General features: G+C 37.2%; 2 protein-coding genes across 7 annotated transcripts in view; one reads left to right on the top strand and one right to left on the bottom strand.

Annotated features, from left to right (window-relative positions):
* The window catches only part of CACNA2D3 (calcium voltage-gated channel auxiliary subunit alpha2delta 3), a 394,450-nt gene that overhangs the window by 315,219 nt on the left and 60,221 nt on the right, over positions 1 to 19,010 (top strand). The gene's annotated exons all lie outside the window — the stretch shown is intronic.
* LRTM1 (leucine rich repeats and transmembrane domains 1) lies at positions 8,249 to 15,727 on the bottom strand. Its single transcript, XM_048315281.1, has 3 exons — positions 15,273 to 15,727; positions 13,205 to 13,801; positions 8,249 to 10,420 (listed from the first exon to the last, which is right to left on the bottom strand). Exons 1-3 carry the CDS (start codon positions 15,277 to 15,279, stop codon positions 9,987 to 9,989), a joined length of 1,038 nt encoding a protein of 345 aa, XP_048171238.1. The 5' UTR covers positions 15,280 to 15,727; the 3' UTR covers positions 8,249 to 9,986.

Below are 19,010 nucleotides of genomic sequence, written 5' to 3'. Positions count from 1 at the left end.
CTCTCCTGCTTCTTGCAATTGAGATTGTGATTTTTTGTTTGGTGGGTTTTTTTTTTTTACTTGAATAAATGCAAATTTCTACAGAAGGTGTGTAGATAAATCTTTAATATAAGTGTAGTATTATCATATTTATTATTGTTTATACAGCATTCAGTTTAGTTGCAGGAGGGAAGTGACAGTAGTACTGCATCAGGATTTCCAGGATTGCCCCGGGATTATAGTAAGCACGAGATGTCACTGAGATGATTTGTTACTGAATCAGTCTCATGTTTATTGAAGGATGAGACAGAAGAGTCATTACAAACAGCGTCTCTGATATCAAAGGCAGTAGTTACAGTAACAGAAGCAGTAGGCCGGTGTACTAGTTTGAAAACAAACCAGTGGGAGGCACCAAGTCAGAATAGCAATTTAATGGGGAAATTAAAGAAAAGGAAAAAAAACTGAAAGAAAACACTGGTTCAAACTGACAGAGTCAAGATACAACCTGACTCCCTATTAGGCAGGGTGGTGGCTGCAGTCCTCTGAAGTGGTGCTCCCGTAGGAAGGGCCTGCTCTTCCTCAGAAGGTCCAGTGGTGGCTGTGTAGCTCCTGTCCTCTGGAAATCCAGTGGAAAGGGTTGTCTCTGGTGTTCAGAGTCTCAGATTATATCCACGATGGGATGCTTGGTTCCTCCCTCTGGGTGGAGCATCTCACAATGGGGTAATGAGTCATGAGGCCAAGTGTTGATTAGGCTCATTAACAGAAGATAGTCCGGAGGGAGTTATCTCTGAGTCATTCGGCAGGGCATTGTTGGGCCATTAACAGAAAGATAGTCTGGGGGGAGGAGGCAAGGAAACACTGCCCCACCTGGTTTCAACAGCTCCTGAGGATGGTAATAGAATACACTGCAACCCAGGAGAGCCGGGCAGCTGCAGCAGGTACAGATGCCAGGTAGCAGCAACTCAGAGAGGTAGCAACAGCTTGCTGGAGAAGCGGCAGCCTGCCTCACTATGTGTCTACAAGGCTTTTTATAACTTTTTGAGCCAATAAGCAAATGCCACAAAGCTTGCTACACATTTGTACCAATCACCACTGAATAATTTTGCTGCAGTGTGTGCTTTCTTATCCAGTAAACACATTGCTATTATAACCTATTGCACAAGCTTATACTAATACATCTTAACTTTCTAGGAAACTTTACTATAAAACCCAGTATTAAACTCAAAACTCTTCACTCTTTTATTTATCACTATTATTTCTTGTATAAAGTATATTTTTACTACATTTCTACTCTTATAAGGCCTATTTATTTCAAAACTACAAAACTGCGTTCACCAAAGCTGCAAATCGAAATATGTATCCATTTCTATCTACTCAAGCACAATGTCCTTTATGTATTCTGTCAGTACCTGTGGGCTCTCTGTGAGAGAGCTCCCTGCAGCTTCATTTCCCACAGTACTGCAGGCAGGGCTTTCTTTAGATTTGAACACATTTATGTTCAAAATTACCTTAGCTGCGTGTTTTCTGTGACTGTGTCTTCTAAATCAAGTTTACATTGAAATGATGAGCATCTTCAAACTGCCCCTGTTACAAAGTGGAGTAAAAGATGGAGTTTTTTTCTTCTCAACAAGATCTAAAAATAGGAGAATGATCCCCCACCCCAGTCTTGAAATTTAGTGAGATTCCTGGAATATGAGTATTCCTCTGGGTGACAAAGATGAAGCTAATATAGGATATCCAAATTTAGATAGTGATCTAGCTATTAAAATTGAGGCAAGTTAAGATGGAACAATCTCTTACAATGCTCATGTGAAGGGCAGTACATTTCTGCTAAATGTTGGTAGAATTCAGCATTCCAGTCTTGTATTCTTTGAGTTAAATTATTTCAGGTCCTTTATTTGGATGTCGATTTTCAAGTAGCAAACATATGGGCATCTGGATAACGGCAGGATAGGATTTCTATGTGCTATGTACATGTTTATTTCCATTTTTTGGCCAGAGATGATGGTTTCATCAGTATGATTTTGTCAAAAAAATTATTAAAGGTACCGCTCACCTAGACAGTTCTGAACAAGATATGGGGATGGAAGCAAGTAAACAAGAGCCATCATGGAGCAAAGCAGGGTCTAAAAACTGAAAACTTGCTCTCTCTTGAGATTTTGAGAGTGTTGACAAAATATGTGAACACTCATAAAGGCAATTCCGTGTAGGGGCATTTTAGTTCAAAAGCTGCAGTACAATATAGGACCTTAAAAACTCCTCTTGTTGAAAGACCATTGCAGTTCACAGAAAACATGAAAATTAGCCCCTTGGTATGCTTAATTAAAGATAACAGAACCGACATAATCTTCTTAGGGAAAAAAAATAGTAAAGAATGCTGAAGAAAATGTCTGATGAAAATTGCCCTGTCTTCTTAAGTTTTCTTCGTTGAACAAGCAGAACCTGGGTTTCAGGCCTCATTGGAAAAGTCCATAGCAGGGGTTAGTAAAAAGCTCTGGACACTGAGTCGGAGGAATAAAGGATTAAATCATACACAGGCAAGGTATTTAGTCTCACAGTCATTGGAAATTTAGAATTTGAAGGAGATGAGGAGAAATGGTCCATTTTTTTTTCAATACAAGGCTGCTTAAAAAAGCTGAAATTATGTACAATTTTCCTTAATCCTTCTTTGCCTCTTTTTTTGTGCAGACTAGTCAAGTACATGAATTGTAGAGGCTGGAATTGATCTCTTAAGATCATCTAGTCCAATCCTACTGGAGTAGATCTTGAGAGAATCTGCACTAGAGCTGACTACCCAGAACTGTGTCCAGTCAGATCTTAAATGCTTCCCAAGTGGAGAGGCCATGTCCTCTCTGGGTGTGTTATATTAGATGTAAATAGATATAAAAATCAGGTGGGGTTTTTTACTGTTTCCACCAATTGTTGAAAATGTAGAATTGCAAAAAAGTTTTGTTTCTGTGGTACTTAAGTACAAGGAAGGAATATCTAAGAAGTATTCTCTGCCATTTTTTTTTTAATATGGTCAGTTTTGTGTTGGACTTCCTATTTATCAAAGTTGAAATTAGAAAATAGAAAACACTAAATGAGCCCTCCTTGCACATGCTCTTCTGTGGCCTGTCAAATCAAATAGCTTAATTTGTTTGTTTTAAAAAGATAAAAATCTTTACCAGTACATCAGACCTGTAGTTTCTGAAAACAAGCATGTCCTCAATGCTTTATGTCAGCATAACTGGAACAGTAGAGTAAGAGAAGCTCACTGTAGCTAAATTATTGAGAAATGAAAGTACTCCTGTTCTGTGAAGATGAAGGCATGTTTACAGTCATTTTCTATCAAAGAAGGATGATTGTCTGGCATGTGCATTCAAGTGTTGCCATAGCTCTGTGAATCTACCCTGACTCAGTCTTTCTGCTTAAGCTGCACTAATTTATATATATATATATATATATATATATATTTAACTATACATATAGTTAAACATATATATAGCTAAATATAAACTGAAATATATTTAAAATATAATAAGCAATCTTTTATATCCAGGTGTGGGAGGTGTTACTGAAACTGAAGCAAAGGCAGTCCTCTTCTGTTCACTGACAGTGGGATTTTAAATGTTCTTACCAAAAATACTCATTATGCAAACAAGAACACTATGTTTTATTCTCCCAAAGAAATTTTTCCAAGTAGTGCTATGATCCAGTATTTAACTTGTCCAGTATTTAACTTTTCAAACTTGATCCTTTATTTTTATAACCAGCCCATCTACAAATTCAAGGATTTTTTCTCCAAACCCTGGTTAAAGAGATATTTTTTACAAGTTACCTCATCCATCATTTTCTTTGTTCTCCCTTTTATATAACTTTAGAACCCAACTTTAGTATAACAATACTCTCACTTATTTCATGTTAAATATTCCTAGCCAGGATGCTAAAAGGCCTCAGATAATTTGAATGACACAGCTTTAAGGTTTAGCATCTCCTTCTAGTTTTGTATCCATAAGCTAAGCTAAGGAATAGTAAGGACTCAATCACTGATTTGTTAAAAATGGCGCACAATTTTGAATGCCTCTATTCTGGCCAGAGGAAAGTGGCCCTGATGATCCTGCTGTTTGATATTCAAACTGTGCCTTGAAATTAGGAAAGATCCAAAATCTCATATCACTTTTGAAATACAAATCAGTCATATTGAGGTTGGTCACACTTCAGGTTTTCATTCTTCCTGTTTAGATCAAACTCTACAGAACAACAATTTAAAAGGAAAATTTGTGAATATATCAGTTTTCAAGTAAGTGAGACTTCTGCTGAGCTACGCTCTAAGGAAGATGCTTTTAAAATTTCATGGAGGGAAATGTGCACCTTGTAGCTGAAAATATGTACCTTTATGACACAAAAATTATGGTTTTCACCCATTTTCCCTTTTTTTTGGTGTGTTAATGTTTGTATAAATGTGACCTCAACCTTTCATCCAGGGTTTTCTTTAGATGAATTTAAATGGGGTTTGCATGCACATCTCTTTTTTAACAAAGAGACTCTCAATTACTTAATCAAAAGTAATTTGAACTATTGGTATTTCTAGAAGTGGCACATACTGTAAAAGTTTTACAAATACTGAAATCTGCTGATGTTACAGTCATGCATAGAGCAAATACATCTGCTCTATACTTCTTGGACTTTTTTTTTTTCCCATTTTTTCTCACAGGTATTGCTTTCATATTATTATTTTTGTTAAGAACGTTCAGGCAAATGTCAATGCCATATACTGTCCTTAAAATTTATGATGCCATCTGTAAAATTGCAATTTAATATGAAGGCCTAAGGGAAAATGAATATGTCCTCATGATGACACACCAACCAAATTTTTGAGGGATTCTAAAACAGATGTTTTCCTTGTCAGGCAAGAGAGTGATTTACCTAATCTTTACTCCCCATTATAAGCCACAGAATATTATATTCAAGAGTAGCATTTAGCAAATCCCTCAAAATGTTTTTCATGCTTTGGTAGAAAATCACAACTTTATGTTTTTCCAGAGTTTCTTGTTTACTTTGAATATTGTTTTTGTGTTCATAAATCTAATATTGGTATACAGACTAATGTTTTCATCTTTAGAAAAACTGAGATGTGTATTTGTAGAGTCTAACACTAAGCAGCTCACATGGAGCCATTGCTTGGGAAAGATGGTTTGCAGGGAAGGTGTGGAGAGAGGTAAACTCCTCCCCAGAATGCTTTGGAGCATATGGTGTAAGTCCTGTCCCTTTCTTTTGGCTGAACAGGGAAGCTGAAATTAGTGACATATTCACAATGCAGACATTTACATTCGTTTCCATTTGCTCTCAGTTCATTTCACCATACAGAATCAGCGTGTGGAACAGTTGAATAGTGGTTTTGGTTTTTTTGAGGTAGTTTTCTGCTAGTGTTGAGAATTTAACCTCTATTTATCTAATTCTTGGCTGTCCTCACCACTTGTTCTTAGAGAATCCAGGACTTTGACAGATGTATTACAAGAGTATCCCATCATGTTTAGTATCAATATGTGTAGTAAATGGCACAGAGCGTCTGCTCTTTGCTTCTGCACTTCTGCCTTGCTGTGGGGATTTGTTGGTTAGTTGGTCAGGTTTAATACTATGTAATTTGTGGAGGAGGAAGATCCTTGTGATCTAATACCAACCAGATTCCAGGGGCATTTTGCTAAATAATTCTGCTGCCAGCAAAACAAATCCCTGATTGCAGAACAAGGCAGCAGATGAGCTGTTGGGTCCTTTGGATAACTTCAAATAATGTTGTGCAAGGATGAAGCTGCAATCATATATATGATTAAATTGCTATCATTTTAAGTACTGAGGATTGACTAATTTATTTTCCCTCCAGTAGACTACATTTCCAAATATTAACAGTGTTTTCTCATGTGTTGTATCTTGAAATGAGGATGACAGCCTTTGCAAAACAGTTGAGCACATAGAGTACATAGCCCTAAAACATTGAGGGATCCCTCTTCAATCAGTACGAGAGAGCAACCACAGCTTCCACTGGAGAGAGATGTGAAGTTTGTAGTTGTTGGTTTCTTTATTATGGCCTTCTAATTCCTACACTTTCTCCCCTGTTGTGCTTTATTGTGACTGGTGTTGCTGCCTGTTTCCCCCCTGATCTGGGGAACATTCAGCCACATTTCAGGTAATATAAACTCAGGACATACCAAGACTCTGAAGATTCTTGTTACTGTGCCACTTTTGGCCAAATTAAAAGATCCAGGTTGTAAAAGTAGGCATCCTTTCTGGATGCTTGACTAAAGCCTGTGTGTCCTTGTCTCCTGGACAGCAAAGGTAGATTGTTGTAATGGTCATTATTTTCCTGTTAATTGCTAATGATAGAAAAGCTATGTGTAGTGTCATTAATTGTGCTACTTTGATATTCAAGAAGAGGGATCCATATTTTGTTTGGACATTGTATTACTAGAGAATAATGAAGCTGACTTTTGACTTTTTGCAAGCTCTGAATGGAAAGACAAATATGACAAGCAATTATGTTTCAGTTTAAACTTCATGTCTTTCAATATAAATGCTGTTGGTCATTTTCTGTAAAGAACATGGGTGTACTGTAGTATTCAATTTTTGTCCTAAAATGAAATTTTAGAAAGTTTTTCTGGAACAAAACAATACAGCAAGCCTATATATGAAAGACAGGAATGCAGCAATATATGTGCTTTCCCTGTCTTTACAAATGCCTTGCAGACTAGCACGTCCTCATATTTTGTTGACTTTGAGGGGGAAGAGTGTTTTTCACAGAGATTAGAAAAAAAATACTGTGCTTACTTTAATACTCTCATGAGATTGATAGAAGGACAGCAAAGCTTTCTCAGGAACATTTATCTGAAAAATAAATCTGTGCAGACAAATAATTTCAGTGGCAGATGTCCATTGCTAAGCTTTATAAATTAAGGGCAGTACTGTGGGGATTCCCTATATTCAGTCTTCCACTTGTTGTCAATAATTTTTATAGAAAACAAATTGTAGCTTTTATCTCTGTTTTTCAGTAATTGAGAATTCTGTTTCCTCTGCTGAAAAATAAATATTTTACCTTTATTAAGTAATTGAATCAATACTTTTCTCTGTTCCTTTTCTGCTATTACCTTATCATCAGAAATGACTGGAATTTGTTAATTGCAAACAATTTTACCATGGTAACCGTGATACACTGTCTTATAAACCTTAAATGAAAAATTTCCCTGGGATTTTTGGGGTGGTTTTTTTTTTTTTTCCTTTGGCAAACAGCAAGTTAGAAAGTATAGAATTAGATTTTGTATGGATTGGCTCGCTCTGTTCCCACAGCAGAGGGAACTAATGGAAATATTTAATACTTTGCTTTCTGGCAGAACTCTATATCAATTTACAGCCTTGTGTGTGCATGAAAATCCCTAAAGCATCTTCAATGTGACTCAGAATGAGTTTCTTTAAATGTTGTTGTGCCCTTCATTGGCTCTTCCTCACCTTTTTCTTTTTTCCTTCTTCTTCTTTTATTTTTTTTTTAAATTTATATATGAATAATGATACAATGAGGAAAGCCTGGAAGGTTTTTGGTGCTACGACTATTTTTTTAAGGACTAGGAAGATGTTCTGGGTTATTCCTGACTAGGAAATATCAAGTCAATTCTTGTTTTTCTTTTGCTTGAAAATATCAGAAGTGTGAAGTGACTTGTGATGGGAGCTGCGCTGCTGTGTCTGAGCCTGTTAGAAACACTGTGGGTGAAATCTCTCTCGAGGCTGAAGGTTTATTAACTTCCCTCTCACAATCTACACTTTGAGTACAACTGCGCTCAGTTTAGGTTGTCACTGTGGAAAGACAGTGATTTGGCATGGCCCCAAACTCATTTTTGGGCCCATGGGCAACAAGATCCAATCCTGTTTTACTTCAGTCTTCTGTATCTGAAAAACTGTGTTTTGCTTTGCAAAATATTATGGCAGTAAGTGGATAAAAGAGTAAAAAATGTAGATTGACATATTTAAATGACTTAGTTCTGAAAGTAGATTAGATTATTCATTAAGCTTCACCAAATATTTACAAGGAAAAAAAAGTAAACATCAAGAGATCAAAGAGCCTGAATACAAATATTCTACATATTAGGATATTGTAAAAAATATAAATATTCTAAAAATGTTGTGCTGATGATGTCTCAGCTGAAGCAATGTGCCTAGTCTAGGGTACAGCATTTTAAACAAAATGTAAAGAACTGAAAATGTTCCAGGGAATGCAGAAGGAAAAAAAGTTTGGAGAATGTGGTCTTGCAGGAAGAATTTGAAACAGCTTGGTTTATTTAGTTCAGGACAGAGAAGAATGAACAGAGCCTAATAATGATATGAAGTACTTAGCAGTTGAAAAAAAAAAAAAAGAAAAAAAAAGAACAGACAGTAATTGATTGTTTTCAATGTCTGCTAGATTTAGATTAAGACTGAGATGCTTAATTTTCTCTGGACATGAAAGCAACTGCAGATGCAGGAATGAGCTTTAATATTTGGGTTGCAATTATTACTAAGTAGATAAGAGCAGGGGTTAGGTGACTCCTGCCATTGAGCCCATTACTCAGTTGAGGCTGTTATTGGAACAGCTACAGAGCTTGATCTCAGAATCCATCTGTTGGAAGGAGAGTGCAGGTCTCCAAATGCCACAACACAGCTTCCCCTTTCCCTTACTGCAGATTGTTCCATGGACTTTTTCCTCAAGACTATAAAAATTGGTGATTTCTGCATTGGCTACCTGGACAGGTCTTTATCCCCGTCACTGGAGAGAGTTAGGGGACACATGAGACATCTGTTCAAAATAGCCAAAAATTTATTTTATCTAGTCTTGGGAAAGGTGAATGGAGTTCTTGATCTCTGTTGGTTGCCTTAAAATAATTTCTAAGAACCATTAAAAGACCTACCTCTGCACACTCAAAATATTCTTTGAATTCTAAACTTAAGATATTCAAATGGTTCTGGCCCTGATTTCCTCTGACGGCAAAACAGCTCTGCAGAGAGTAAGGATGGACCCTTGAGTGAATCCAGCTGAATGTTCCCTCTGTGAGGGAGGATGTGTAAACATGCAACTACATTATCCTCCTACTGAAGGGCAGCACTGTGATGGGAGCTGCATCTGCAGTCATGGCATTTGCAAAATGGGGCACTTTGTGTGAGGATTTGGGAATAAGTGGCTACAGAAAAGTGTGTAGCAAGCCTGTAAGCCAGCAGGATATCAGGTAGTGTCTTCAGATATGCTCTGTGTAATCCTTTCAGGGCCTCTATCCAAAGCAGTGTAGCATTTCTTCCTTCAGCATTTTCTCAGCTCTCTTCTTTCTTCCCTACTAAGTAATTAAAAAATTATATACAGTAGTTAACAAGGTGCTTCCTACTTTCTAAATTAGGAAATGAATGGAATGTTTAATTGCCACTTCCTAGGATATATTGGAAGATTGAAAATACATTTTTGGAAATGCTTTTAACACATTTATGTTATCAGGGGCAGTGCATAGACTGGCTGGTCTGAAAATTGCTTGTGAATTGTGTACATCTTAGATAGTAATTTGTACTCTCTAATTTAAGAGAGTACAAATTTAGATAAACTAATTTAGATGACTCTTTTCTATTTTTCTTTGCAGAACATCACTCCTGTCAGCCACTGACTGTAGGTGCACCATAGGTCATATCTTGGTCTAATACTGCATCAAGAATTAGTAAAGGCTGGTAAAACACTTTAAAGTGGCTACATCATGATTTCGTGATCTCAAATGCTCAGCCCTAGATAGTGGTTTTGGAATACACATGCATAAAATATAAATAAACTTATGTTCTATATAAAGTCTTAGTAGATATTCCAAGCAATATATATATATTTACATTTTTAAAAGTATGAAAAAGGAAAAAAAAAAAATAAGAGAGACAGAAGAACCCCAGTAAGTTCTATTAAAACAATGCTATTTAGATTCCAGGCTTTTCAACTGCGGTGAGGGCTTTATTTTCAAGAAGCCAAAGACAGAAGCAACTCAAGCCAAGGAAGTCTCAAAAGGCTCTTTTTCCTCGGGAATCCCAGGCTGCCTAACCGGGGCCAAATGTTCTTTGTGGCATTTGGCCGTAATTGCAGCATAAGCACAGCCATAAACAGCAGCTGCCAGCATCATCAGACACACGATTCCACACACGACCCCGGTGATGACCACGGTGGCGATGGCGTGGCGCAAGCTGACGGGCCTTGGCTTGGGCTTGGGCTCGCAGCTGGCACGGCCACTGTCCCCAAACTCAGCGTGGTGGCTGTGCTTCAGTGAGCTCCGGTGCTCGAAGCCGTGGTGGTGGCTGCTGGCCAGGGGCACGTGAGCTGTCCTCAGAGGACAGGCCCCAAAGAGCTCGTAGGGAACTTTGAGGAGGTCCTTCCCCTTCCGAATCCCTGGCGCTGAGCAGATAATGCCATCGCTTATTCCTCCTGGAAGAAAAGAAATTGTCTCAATATTTGACAGTTTCAGAATTACTTTAATGTAAAATTAACATTAGCCTGAAGTAAATTTATCATCAGTTTCAACTTCATACTTTTAAAGATTTGTAACTATATTTTAAATGTTTTTGTTCATTTAGGTGAGTGGTGAGATTATTACACTTCAAAACTCACATAAGAGCATTTTCAAGAAGCAGTTCATCAGGAATTAGGTTATCTATGTTTTTACGGGTGTGAGAGTGAAAAACAATGGTGGTAGAAAAAGAAGAACTGTCATAGATAAACAAAGAGGTATTGTTGACAGCAAATTCGGTTTGTTCAAATTCCTACCACTGCTAACTTTTATAGAGAGAAATGGAAACCATGTATTTAGAAAACACTTTGCACTTGATTGAAATATCCCATGAAATCATCATTGTTCTGACATCATACGTTAATTGTAGCAGGGCAAAGAGAAAGCTCAGTAAATTGTACGTACCCATGAGTGGTCTTTTGAAGCAAGGCTTGCAGGAAGAAAATATACAGAGGTATAAAGGAGTTGAGATTAATCAATCTATTACTCTGCTGGATTTCAAGATTGCTTAGAGCCAGCTTCCCAAAGGAGGTTTTTAGTACAATGGGAAGAGAAGCAGGAATCCACAGGCCTGGTAAATCACATGGTTGTTCCTCAGTGTGTAGGGGAAAATACACCAAACGTAGCCTTTCAGGTACCTGACTAGTCAGAGCACAGGGCTTTAGGGGTGTGGTGTGTCAAGGAGTCCACAAGGCCAAAATCAATGTTTACATATTTTAAAATATTAACTAATCAAATCAACTGAATTTTCTTTCTCTTCTCTATCCAAAATAATTCACCTTTCAGCTAAATCCAGGCACAGAAATTTTCATCCTGAAAAGACTTTGAGGGAGTAGTGGATACAGACAGAGCCAAGCTGAAATCTGGAGACTACTCCACAAATAATGTTGACATTCCAAGACAGATTTGAGCATAGCAGGTCTCTTGGTCTTTAACAGTGAAACCCGAAGCATGGTTCCAAACATCTTCAATGTGTTGTTTTGAATATGGATATAGATAAAACCTCCAAATCCTTCAACTCTTATTGTTTCATGGTTTTAAGTAACTAAATGTGTGTGCTTGGAATAGAACCCTGGTGTTCCTCCTGAACTGAAGCATTCTCTGCAATTTTCTGTGAGTATGCATGAAATGTCAGTTGTCTGAGATGGATTCAGCTAACAGTACTCAAATATTTTGGACTTATATTGCTTTGTTATGACATGCAAGAAATACCTGCAGCCACTCAAAAGTTTCATCATATGTGTGTCATATGAGTAGTGGGAAACATCAATGTGCAATTTAACTAATTTTTCTTCATGTGATTCAGGCAAGTAATTTTAGGGAAATACAAACACAGAACAGAACATAGTACTTGGGCTTTCTTTAAAGCTTGTTGCTAAAATGAATTTGTAAGTTCCATGTCACTTCATTTAATTAATCTGTACAATGTTCAGTAAGATGGAAGGGCATCACTGAACAACATTGTTTTTTGAAATAAATGACATTATTTATGCTGCTGGCAGAGTAAATAAGACAATCTGATATGTTTATCTTGGATCATTACATTCTTCTGCACAGAGAAGTCAACCCCTGCTGAATTTCCAGCATAATAGAAAACCTGTGGTAAAATGATATTTTACCTGTTCAAGTTATTAAGATTTTATTGTTAACCTTTTGTCTTTTCTAAAAGGTGGCTTATAGTAGTGAATTTACCTCACCCAAAGATTACTCCAGGACTAATTGTGTCCCTGCATGGCCAGTATGGTTTTCCAGCTGGCCTGCAAAGTTCTGATCCCTGCAAAAGGCAGTCCATCAGTTGTAGGCCACACGGATCATCTCCACATCTCCTCTGCTGCAACAGGCTCCACACCACTTTGGTACACAGACAGGTAATCAGTAGTTTGGTCACATGCAAGCATCAAAGCCTGATTTAGAAAAAAGAAAATTGCCCTGCTGTTTCGAATTCTCAGTCTGAATATACCTCCTGGGAGAAATAAATTAATTTCTTTTTATACTTAATTCCTTTAGAATTAAATCATGTTATCTTTCTCACAGCATAACTCATGAATATATTTAAAACCAGCTGTGACCAAAATACTGAGACTACTAATTATAAATTTCACTTTTGCATATGTGATGCCATTAGACATTTCTGTCAGGAAATTGCCAATGAATTGAGTACCTCCTCTGGTTAACAACAAATTAGGAAGTGATACTAGTTATTCTGAAAATATTAAAGTGATAATTGATAGAAAAACAAGAATCCTGAGTTCTCTAAAGTTTAATCAGTGCGGATATCTGTCTTGTTGTTTGCCATCATGCAACAGGTAAAAAGCTTTTAAACAGCGGGTTGGTTTCCAGCAAAAACACATTGGTAGAATTAAAACAAGGGTACGTGCAAAAGTGTACTTGTTTTATATATAGAAGTGGGTATATATGAATTCACACACTACAGAACACACCTGTACCTGCTGTATGGTTGTGTGTGTGTCCTTGCTCTTTCTCTGGACACTAATATGAAGCCCCTCTCTGATTCCAGTTTGTCACCTGTGTTTATAGAAGCACTTACATTCTGACCTATGCATAAGAATATAGTTTACTGTGTTTGTTTGAGGAAGTGACCTACGGTGTGGGGTAAATTTTTAAGCCATAGAAGTGAAGATCAGTTAGATGCTGGGTAAATGTTCTCATGTACGCTAGATGTAATGAGAAAAATTCCTTACCTCTGTATAGAAAACTCTCCAGCCACAGTTTCAGGCCAAAGATATTACAATTGCATTGCCAGGGATTATCTTTGAAGAGAACCACTTTCAGGTTTGGAAGTGACTCCAGCAGAATTCTTTCCATTTTCTGAAGTTTGTTATGCTTCACAGAGAGCAATGTTATATTCCCTGTGCTGTTTCCAAACGTCTCAGGCAAACGAATAATGCTGTTGGATGACAAGTCCAGTTCTTTTAGGTGAGGGAGGAAACTGAAAGTCTTGTTTTCTATATAATGCATCAAATTTCTGGTTAGGTTTAAAACCTGCAGATAGCGTAGTTTTTGGAAAGCACCAGGTGCCACACTTGAGAGAGAATTATTGGACAAGTCTAAGATTTTGAGCAGTGGTGTTGCAGTGAATGCATTTTGGTTGATTCTCCAGATACGGTTATTCTGCAACTGTAGTATCTGAATTTCAGGAGGTAAATGGGCAGGAATTTCAGTAAATCCTCTATTCTTGCAGTCTGCAGTCTTTGAAGCTGTGTGGCAGAGGCATTTGTTGGGGCAGCCATGAGCTGTGTGTGCCAACGACATGACACTCCAAACCAGAAGCCAGTTACCTGTGTCACAAGTGAAAGAAGATTTAAAATTAGTTTAAAATGTTTGGGTTTTGGCAATATACAGGCCACAAACACAGCCAGAAGGTACACAGCTCTTTATAATGATAAACATTAATGTAGATACCACAGAGTGAATTTCTTTTATAATAAATTAGTAAATTACAGATACTGTTGAGGTACTTCTGTAATGCAGAATGAAGATAATGCTACCATGGTCTTAAAATGAAGTACTTCCCATAGCTTTATCTTAAGTACAAATGGTTTTCAGGAGGAATTGCCATCAGCAGAGCGGTGATGTTTGAAGGGAATGTGACAGTTTCTAAAATTATTAAATTGAAATGTCTCTCTTTCTGTGGTAGTAACAACTTTAAGACATCCTTTGTCAGAAGAATTACAAGCAGAACTTCTATTTTACTAATATTACTGCCTAGAAGAACTGAGTCAATGTACCATCAAAAGAATTACAAGCTTCACAGACATAGCTATAAAAGCTATTAGCAGTACTTTTTTAGCAATCCAGATTCTGTAAGTTTCTCCTTTAAAATATCTGTTTATTCTTTTTGCTTTAATTCCCTTCTCTGCATGCCAGCTGTACTTCCCATAGATACAGGTTTCTACACAATCAACAGACATTTATCAACAAGATTCTGAAAATATAAATTAGCTGACAGGAGTCTAATTAGTTACTTAGTAATATTTAGTATTTATAATTATCTGCTACTCCCTGATGTTCAGGTGGTTTTAACTGAAAAAAAATAATATTTTTTACCTTTTATGTCTTGCTAATCTTTTATCTTTTATGTCTTGAAAACAAGGTATTACATAAAAGCTATGCTTATATAAGCTGTGCTTATATGCATATAATGAATTTTTTTTTTTAATTGGATGGTGTTGAATAATTAGATTTTCTTTGACTAGAGAGAGTCAGAATGATGAATCCTCTTATAACATTGCTTTTGAGATGCCTGAAATAATTTTTACTATTTACTTTTTCAAAATGTAACATTTTAGTTAGTTGTTACTTGAAACCTTTGGAAAATAAAGTACTTGCTGTTTATTGACTTACAGAGATTGAATGTGAATTACTGACAGTGAATACCATATTGATGGAATAATGTATGATTATAGTATGAAATATGATAAATGCATAAATGAAAGTTGTATTTTGAGACTACAGTCTAAGGCACAAGCTGTTCTATAATTTTCACTCAGAAATGAAATATTTATATTAAAATTATACATAACCTTCTGCAATACTGAATTTTGCATCATAGAATTCACTTGAAAGAATCCAGCATTCCTGCAAGCAAGGTAAGCAATACTTTCAGTTCATTACACTGTTCTGCAACAGTTGGCTTCAGAAACTGAGGCACAGCTTCCAATGTAGAGGTAAAATAAACTCTTGCTTGGCAAGGAAATGCTTCTCAAACAGAAAAATGGCATTATTAATCTGAATGGTTCAGTATCTCACCTTTCATTCTGGTTTGTTTGTTCTTCCCCTGGCAGAAGATTCAGTTCAGATTTCTGATGTAGAACAGTAACAGACACTGTTGTGATTCCCACTTCAGATCTGTAATGTGCTCATCCAGCTTCCTTTTTTTGAGTTTTTTTTCAGGTGGTATCTGTGACTTATGTAAAAGTTTCTACTCAGTTATTCTATCAGCCTTTGATATTTTTCTTAATCACAATCTTCTCCCCTCTCCCTCCTTTATGACTCTCAGAGACTAACTCTGCCTCTTAATCACTCAACAAGGCTTGCAAGCAGTGTCTGTCCAGCTCTGACTGGACAGCTGTAACGTACAAATAATGACCTGAGAGCGTCGCCTCTTCAGTATATTTAATCTCCAACAAAAGCAAAGCACAAAAATAAAGCTGCCTTTTTTATATCCAGCATGGTTTCTGAATTCTGCTGGATTATTAGCCGGGCTCTGTCAATTTTTGCAAGATCTGAACATGGATTTTGATTATCCTGGGCTGTGGCTGGAGGCAGTGGAGTGTATAATATCACCACAAATAGTCCTGTGGGTTGATGACATGGTTTTGACAGTGCCCTTGTTTGCTCTTCTAAGCTTATTCATCTCATATCCATTAGTTGTGCTGACAGGATTTTATTGCATGGGAATACAGGACTAGTGGCTCCTTCCATGAAAATGGCACTCATCCTGGTATAGTCACCATGAGTATTGAACAAATTAATTTATTTTCAAAGATATTGGAAAGATGTAGCAGATGATACTGAAATCGTACTTTGTGTGCGTGGTGCCTTGACTTGTTTCTTTGTTATTTCTTCAGTAGAACTCATACTGTGCTATATACACTAATAAAAGGATTAATGACTTGTGACTGTGAAGGAACTCAAAGGTGTTGAAAGGAATGAGAGATCTGGTATATAATTGAGTCTTTCCAGGCTATATGATCACTCCATCTGTGAGCTGTCCTATGGAGAGGGAAGTTGTGCATTCAAAACCTTTCAGACCTAAAATACAGCTTTCTTGTGTACAAATTCTGCTTTTAGGAGCTTTTGAAAAGATCACATAAAGTTCACTTTCTAGCTCAAAATTTGTATGCTACAGGCAATGCTATAAAAGGAGTACTAGAAAAATCAGATCATAAGGTCTAAACTGCTGTTGAAAGCAGGGTCTTTACCAGAGGGTATCCAGTGTCAAGTTGAGACTTTGATATTTCCAGTGACAGAGATTCCATCACTTCTCTGGGCAACCTTCTCCAACGTGTTACTGTCCTCAGAATAAATATTTTTTTCTTGCATCCAGTTAGTGTTTTCCTTGGAGCAGCTGGTGTCCTTCACCTCTTGTCCTGTCAGTGTGAGTGCTTGTGAAAAGAGTAACCCCATCTTCTCCATAGGTACCTTTTGGTTTCCAAAAGTCTGTGCTGAGCTCTCTGCCCCCTTGGCTCACAGGGGAGAGCTGTGCCTGTCAGTATCATGTGCTTCTCTCAGTTGTTTCTGACACCGGTCAGGATACCCAAAGGAACAGTGGATACTTGTGAACAGTGAAGGAGAACGTAGGAAAACTGTCATTCTGTAAAGTAAACATGATTGTTCATCTTGAGGATCCCAGGATTACTGCTGTGAGTGGCAGACCTTACTACCCTTGACATTGTCCTGATAAGGGATAAGGCCTGGGATTTCGTGTAGAGGAACACTACAGATGAAGATAACCTGGTTCCACAGTCATCCTGGTTAACCCCAACTTTACAAAAAAGGGGAGAGAAGCTTAAAGATCATCTGTACTGTACTTTAAGTTAATGTCAGGTTAAGGCAAAAAGCTTTCTTAACTTTTGTAGCTTGATACATTTATTTGCTATTTCAATGACACATCTTAAATAATACCTGTGAATCATTTTAGTGAAGACACAACTAAATATAAAAAAGGGCTGTTATAAAATAGCATCTTCCTTAGAAGTTGTAGCCACCTTAGCTATGGATACTCTTGCAAAGAATAAAGTTAGGTCAGGTACTGGTTGCTTGAGATGACATCCCTCTCCCCTTGCAGTATCTCATCCCTTGTATCAGTGGCAGCTTTTTTTCATGACTCTTGATTATGTTGCAGGAGGTAATAGCTATTAGACCATTGTTTTGTTGTAAGATGTTTTTAAATTCTGTTTGGTATCTATAATTTTATTTTGACTTATGAATTCAAAATGTTTCTTTTTAAAGTTATTTTTCCATTTTAACTAATATTTGCTGACCAGATGGGTATGCAAGATCCCACTGCAGTTTATTTCATGTAACAGTGGGCTTAAAGAATGTGTTTTATCTGACTCTCATGTTTTAGGTAAGTCTTTGCAACTATAATTGTATTATTTTTAGTATGCACCCTGTTTCAGAGATGTTCATAGGAGAAGGTCACTAAAGTTAAGCACTGTGGGAGGTTCAGTTCCAGCAATAATGCAGAAGTTGTTTTATTTATTCAGAATCATGAATAAGAAGTTACTACTTTTTAAAAAAATCTTCATGCTGGGTTCAGATTTGGAAACATATGATTAAATCTATCAATTTGCTTTTCATGTAGATGTGGCTATTTTTTCCCTATATTGAGAACTCTGAATGAACATGTTTTGTAAACAGAAGTTTCCCCAACCTATAATCCATGTCCCATTCCCATTTATTCAGAATAATACTTTGGTTGTGACAGAGAAGTCTGATGTGGTGAAAATTATAGTCATGTCACAGGTAGAGATTTGCCAGAAACAGGATAACCATGAAACCTACTCTACTTCTGGCCTTTTGAACCACCAGCAGGATTCTTTTCAGTTGTCTGATGTGGTGCAGCAACTGTTATTGCAGCCTCTTAAATTAGCCTGTGCCTTGTTGTAGCAAGGTATGTTTCCCATTGAAAATAGCAAGAGAGCTCCATGAACTAATATCTGATCCCTGTTGGCTGAGGGGGGGCAGGTCTGTCTTTGCTTTGCCAGCAAGCTCTTTGTTGCAGCAATTACTGCCATCTGCTTTAAAGGAGTTGTATGTGTAAGAATCATCTCTTTTACAAAAGAGCATTATGTTAATTAAACTCTAGCAGAATGGAAACAATTTAAATATTTCAAATATTTAAAAGCTACAGGATTTGGATTCCACTGCGTTGTATATCGAGTCCAGGCAGACATGATTATATTAAAAAATGTTCCCAAGACCACAGCAGACAAATCCTATACATACTCTTTATTAGATTTATTTTCCTTATGCTTTTAAATGGGAAGGAATTAAAACTGAGATACTTTCAGGGAAATGGCATGTGCTTTCTCTTTGCTAATGTGTGTCTTCAGATTGGTAAAACACCTAAGCTCTTGCTCAAGACCCTAGATGGAACTTTGGGCAATGCAAACTCCTCTTCATTTGGTTCAGGACAAAGAAAAAATTCATATTTGTTGGTGAAACAGCCCATACCTCTATTTGTTAAAATTCTTCCCCTTTAACTGGCACTAAAAAAGTACAGTAGTGCATGGTGGAGAAAGGTTGTGCTCTTTCCCATGAGTCACAATGTAGTGCAAACAAAGGTGACAGAGCCAAAGAGACCCTGGAGTTCCCCATGCTTTTCGGTTTACAAGGGCATTCCTTGTTCTCTGAGAGCTCAGGGCTCCCTCAACTTTTTCCTGGCAGGGTACTAAGTTTTCAAAAGTTGACAAATCTTAGAGGAAGGCCCTGGATCCTACTTCTGCCTGCTTTTCACAATAGAAGTGTAAGCCAATGGAG

This window comes from Corvus hawaiiensis, chromosome 11, assembly GCF_020740725.1.
Source record: "Corvus hawaiiensis isolate bCorHaw1 chromosome 11, bCorHaw1.pri.cur, whole genome shotgun sequence".
Lineage (NCBI taxonomy): Eukaryota > Metazoa > Chordata > Aves > Passeriformes > Corvidae > Corvus > Corvus hawaiiensis.
This window is presented reverse-complemented; position numbering and strand designations above follow the sequence as displayed.